Genomic DNA, 6,434 nt, shown 5'->3' on the forward strand with positions numbered 1-6,434 from the left:
AAGGTCTGGTTGATAGTAATAAATAAATAAAAAGAAAATATAAAGATAATATTATTATTAATATATAAAGAATATTTCATTAATAATGAACAATACTGAAATTTTTTATCTAATTAGGAAGAAAAAAGATATTAAATGAATGAATAAAATTATTAAAATTTAAATTAATATAAGATCTGCTTTATAACAAGAAAGGAAGCGAGATTGTGTGGCATTTATGTCATTTAAAGCATATATGGTAATATATGTTGATATATGTTAATATATGTTGGTGTGAAGTGGTTTCAATCAAAAATTGAAATCAGGTCTTTGACATTGCTCTCTTGGAGCTTATTTCTTGCACCATGGCACTCGTTACAAATTGGAAAACAAAAAAAAACAATAAAGAAGAAATATGAATGACATTAATAAACAAGAAATACATTAATATATATATATATATATATATATATATATACAAACACACACATACATACATACATACATGTACGCTCACACACACACCTTTATACATAAGTAATAGAAAAAAGATACATAATTCCACATGCAAACTAACATATAAATATTGAAAATTGAAGACACTTCTTTTATCCACTGCTATTACAAGGAGATATGCCTGATATATTGGAATACATACTATATTCATTTGTATATAATATACCCTCGTATACAATTGGTATATAATAATATGTCCTTATATATAATATGCTGCACAAATTGAGGGTCATGAAATTTCAAACAAAAAATAAAATCTCATGTATAATACGCACAGACTTTCCTTATTGATATGATGTACAGAAAAAATGTTTAGTCAAATTTATTATAATTGCTGTCTAAAACACATTGGAAAAGTTCACACATTTCCAAAAGAAAAATTGAAAAGTGACTTTTTAGAATTAGACTGTAAAACTGTACTTGCTGTAAAGTCAGCTGATAGAGAAGGCTATAAAACCATAATGGAAAAATGTTAAGCACTTTTGTTACACTTCTGTTTAAATACTTTCATTCATATAGTTCTGGTATATAAATAAGTGTACTTAACATTTATAAGTTTAAAAATGAGGTGAATGGGGTGCGTATTATACTCAAATAAATATGGTAAAAGTTTTAACATAGTAAAATGGTTAAGTGATCCCTTTTCCAGGCCCATGAAAATTTAATGGCACCAAATGACACAAATCGGTATTGCTGTAAGAGTATCAGGAAAAATACCTTGTGGTATTTATTCTAATACTTTGAGCTTTTAGTTCAAATTCAGCAGTGATAAATAAGGGACCACTCCTGTGCAATTGTTTGGATGAATTGTTAATGTGTCAGGTGAGAACACCTTGCGGGATCAGTTTCAACTCTTAGTATTCAGAGTTTAAATACCCGCAAGGGGTTCAAATCCTGATGAAGGCCTGGATTAAGCTTTTGACCTCAGGAACACAATTGATAATGAAAGCTGCAACAGGCAGAGGAAGGTTTGTACAAGTCTGAATGTTACAGTTGAACAACAACAATGATAATGATGATGATGATGATGGCACCTTTTTGTGGTACTTATTTAAAAAGAGGATGAACTGTGTCTTAACAACAGACACAACCCTAATACCAATGAAGTGATATGAACTTTCAAAAGGCAGGAAAAGAGAAGCTTAATTTGACTCATAGTTTTATACATACTTTACCAAATATAGTGGGTTTTTTTTTTTTTCAAAATAAATATTTTAGGAAAAATACATTTCTAATGTTACGAGGAGTTTAAGTGATAAAGTCACAAGGAGTTCAATAATACCAAACAGATGAGAAACAAAACTCTCTTCATATCATACCAATTGATTGTGGTAACATTGTTATTCTTCAGTCTGGTGAATGGAAGCTATGTACTGGAATTGTAACAGACAGCTTCGTCTCCGGCCTCGCCCTGGTGAATGTTTTACCTTTCACCTTAAAAGGAAGGTGGGGCTGGAAAGGAGGTGCCTGTCAGAGCATGTGTCCAATAAACGATGGACGCATGTGGCATGTATGTTGGGAGTGAAAGGCCCTGCGTGAACACATCAGAAAGATTACCAGGGCTTGTGGGGTCGGAGCTGACCTGTTTTTAATGCTTCATTGTGTTATTTTTGTATGTGTAAATGTTTTTTGTGTTTCATTCATTAATCATCTGTCGTAAATTTTTAAACCCATACAAATGTATATGACCCCCATTCATATTGTGTTGTCTCCCTCTTTGTGCACATGTATGGACGATAATAAAACCATGGTCTCCAGATTGATAGTTTAATATCTTACACACACACACAGCTTCTTATCTTGTCATGTTGAATAGTCTAAGCTAAATGTTTTCTACTTCATCTGCAATATGAACTCTTTAAAACTGAGCAAGATTATATTGTTGTTTAACCCCAGGTCAACTTTGCTTTCAATCATAGGTTTGCTTGATCAATCCAGTTATGATCATTCTGTTTTTTTTTTCTTCTCTACATCTGGACTACATTAATGATAAGGTACCATTTCAGGGAGATTTGGCTGCTAATTTTAGCAAGTCGAGGTTCTCATATTGATTTACACAAAGAAAGATAGTTTATCTAACAGTGAATGACTGTACATGTGGAGTTATCATTAGAATAGGCATGACAACCACTACATGTGGGTAAAAGCACACTGCAACAACTGCTGGACTCTATCGAACATTACCAGACTGAAATAATGTAGAATAAAGGTTCTTTCCAGGTTCAACCCGTAGATTTGAACCTGTAACCTCTGCATTTCAAGTTTATAACACTTTCAACCCTTTTGATACCAACCGAACCCAAGATCAGCCCTGGATCTATAATTTCCAGTTTTAAAATGACCTAAAAACATTCCATCAAAATTTATGTTCCAAACACCAGCTTTAATAACAACTAAATTATTTTACTAAATTCTTCAAAATTAATTGAAATTACAGGAAGTGTATTTCAACAGAAAAATGGTAACAAAAGGATTAAAAGAGTATTTATTTAGGGCTGGATAAATTCCAGTGTGATTGCTATAGGTCAGCCTTGAATAAGCAATTCTTTGATCAAAAGTGTTCCAACAATGACCACCCCATCCCATTACTCAAGCACCCATGACCACATTATCGAATGTGGTCATCTTTTTTCAAGAGGGAGGTTGGTTGCTATTTCTAAAGCAAATAAATGCATAGAGTTCCCCTCATTGATTGTCAGTGGACGCAAGAGCATATTATAATCTATGTCAACAAAGCCACTACAGTCTCCATTTATAAGACAAACTACTGACAATATCAGTAAGAACAACATTGAATCTTCACACACGTGTACAGACTGTCACTACTTCAAGGCAAACTATCATATATATAAAATGAAGAATGGAGTATGTGGTGTTACATTTATTCCATGGTTTACAATTGTTTCATCAACATGCAGGTGACTAATCAAACATCATGTCTATAGACGTAGATGATAACAGTGATTTAGTCATGTGCATTATGTGATTTATATCACATAGTAGCTAGCGTGGTCATTTAATTATAACCAAAAGGAAAAATATAATACCTATAACACTTCTTCACTTATTATATATATATATATATCACAACTTTACAAAAGAATACAACCAAGATAGGTAAGAGGGGAGGATCACAAAGTGACTAAAGGATTAAACCAGTAGGTTTGTTCATGCATATGTGTACCTGTAAGTGCAAAGAGGACTGACAGTTGTAACTATAGTCAAAACTGAATCACACCTACAGTAATAACATCATGTTTGGGAAGCAATAATTATGAAAATTTCAGTCATCTAAAAAACAAAAACAAAAAAAACAACAACCTGGAAGGACCTAGGAAGACAAATTGGTGCAGTGAAGAAACAAAATACCAAAAACTAAGAGGAAGAAATCTAAATATGGAATTGGAAGCCAAGACATCAACACAACAAAAGGTTCATGATGGAGAATTGACAAAGAATAAGAAAATGAGTATTGTTCTGAAATATACCAACCACAGACAGGCTGACATGCGAATGAGATTTGGCAACAGTTTTCTGAAGAACAAAGAAAAACATGCAGGCATGTCAATGAAAGAGAAATAAAGGAATGAGACATTTCCTCAGAAGTTTAAATTCAATAGACATCTCTATATATATGGGGAACAGCCTCTTTTATGTATGTTTCATTAAATACTCAACTATATCAAAGTTTTATATTCTTTATTTCATATTTTATGCTATATTTTTCATATTTTCTTGTTAGCTTTTTTTACAGTTGGCTTGGAATGGTAGACTTCTGATGTCTTTAGACCTTCATAGTTGTAATTCATTTTTCATCTTTCATCTTTCACTTGTTTCAATCATTAGACTGCAGCCATGCTGGAGTACTATCGAGACATTTTTAGTCAAATGAATCAACCCAAGTAGTTATTTTTTTAAAAGCCTGGTAATTATTCTATCAATCACTTTTGCCGAACCACTAAGTTATGGGAACATAAACACACCAACACTAGTTGTCAAGCTGTCATGGGGGACAAACACTGACACACACATATAAATATATATGACGGCCTTCTTTCAGTCTCTGTCTGCCAAATCCACAAGGTTTTGGTCAGTCCAAGGTGATAGAAGAAGACACTTGGCCAAGGTGTCACACAGTGGAACTGAACCTGGAACCATGTGGTTGGGAAGCGAGCTTCTTAGCACACAGCCATACCTGCACCTTCATTTCTTGATAATGAAACTATGAAAATCGAGAAATGTTGGATATGGATTTAGGAACTCTACCGTTCCAAAGCAACTATAAAAAGCTAACAAGAAAACGTGAAAAATATAAAATAAAGAAGATAAAACTTGAATAGAGTCAAGTATTTAAAGAGACAAATATTTCTCAATTACCAAATCATTTTTTAATAGTTGCATATAAATTTGTTTTTATATTGCCCCTACTCATAAAACTCCTTCAAGCTATCACCTTGACTAAATAAACAACATAACCTTAAACATCTTGATGATGTCTGCTGCAATGATAAAATTGATGAGAGCAATCTTTGAAAAGTAACATGAAAATATAAAATGGTTTCTACTGGTTCTCATCTCATTATAAACTTCAAAATATCTAATACCATAAATATTTTGAAATCAATGAAATCCAAACAATCTCACAGCCATCTCTGTTATATTTCATACCTCCATTACTGAAAAATTCCTCTTCTTAATTCTTAATTCATTGTTATCCCCCTTACACAATTAGTATTTCTTCTCCACTCCACCCCAACCATACCCAACCACTTTCCTTCTAAAATGTGAATAACCATGTGGTCCCTTCACAGCAAGAAACCGGTTCTACTTCAGCTCTTCTCTCATACTTTAACTGCTTATCTCCTAGCATAAAGACACAAAGACCCAGCAATCCTTTAGGGTTCATAATCTTGCAAGTTGCATGATGACCTCACTAATGCTGGTGCCATGCAAAAAGCCCCCAGCACATGCTGTAGAATAGTTAGCCTTAGGAAGGGCATCTAGCCATTCCAACCATGCCAAAGTAGACACTAGAGCATAATGCAGTCCTTGGGCCCATCAGATCCTGTCGTTCTGTCCACCCTATGCCAATATGGAATATGGATGCTCAACAATGAAATCTCCAACATATTTTTCTAATTTTTACTTATGTACATTCAATTTTACCCTGTATGTCTAATTTCTACACCCATTTATTTATTTGTATTGTATTTTTTAAAAATATTTTTTCTGCATTTATATTTAATACCCAAACCCTTTATGAATCTCTTCTGCCAATGATTTTCAAAAAGTTTTGGTTTTATATTATTCAATGGTTTTTCAGCCTTCAATCAAACTTAGGGAATTCATTTGTTTTCTTCATGTTTTGCTAGATATTCCAATAAAGGCACATGGCTTAGCGGTAGGGATATTTGGCTTACAATTGTAAGGTCATAGGTTCAACTCCCAGTGGTACATTGTGTCCTTGAGCAAGACATTTTATTTCATGTTGCTCTGGTCCACTCAGCTGGGAAAAGTTGTACCTGTAATACAAAGGGAGCCAGCCTTGTCATACTGAATCTCTCTGAGAACCAAGTTAAAGGTGCACATGTCTGTGGAATGCTCAGCCACTTGCACGTTAATTTCATGAGCAGCCTGTTCCGTTGATTGGATCAACTGGAACCCTGGTCATAGTAACTGATGGAGTGCCAGTTTCATCATCCTCATTTAACATCCATTGTCCATGCTGGCATGGGTTGGACGGTTTGACCAGGGCTAGCAAGCTGGAAGGTTGCACCAGACTCCAATCTGATTTGGCATGTTTTCTACTGCTGGATGCTCTCCCTAACGCCAATCACTCCAAGAGTGTAATGGGTGCTTTTATGTGCCAACCGGTATCTGCCACAACTGCGATTTTGCTCAGCTTGATGGGTCTTCTTCTCAAGCAGGACAGAATGCCA

At 34.1% G+C, this 6,434-nt stretch overlaps 1 protein-coding gene across 11 annotated transcripts in view; it reads right to left on the bottom strand.

Annotated features, from left to right (window-relative positions):
* Positions 1–6,434, bottom strand: part of LOC106870442 (dedicator of cytokinesis protein 3) — a 274,705-nt gene that overhangs the window by 31,481 nt on the left and 236,790 nt on the right. For 8 of the 11 annotated variants that reach the window (XM_014916529.1, XM_014916531.1, XM_014916528.1 and 5 more), the window contains one exon: positions 3,988–4,029. The exons of the other annotated variants lie outside the window; for them this stretch is intronic. In XM_014916529.1, coding sequence (XP_014772015.1) covers positions 3,988–4,029 — 42 coding nt within the window. The remainder of the gene's footprint in view (positions 1–3,987; positions 4,030–6,434) is intronic. 11 annotated transcript variants of the gene reach the window in all.

The sequence above is a fragment of the Octopus bimaculoides genome, chromosome 6 (genome assembly GCF_001194135.2).
Source record: "Octopus bimaculoides isolate UCB-OBI-ISO-001 chromosome 6, ASM119413v2, whole genome shotgun sequence".
In the NCBI taxonomy this organism is placed as follows: Eukaryota; Metazoa; Mollusca; class Cephalopoda; order Octopoda; family Octopodidae; genus Octopus; species Octopus bimaculoides.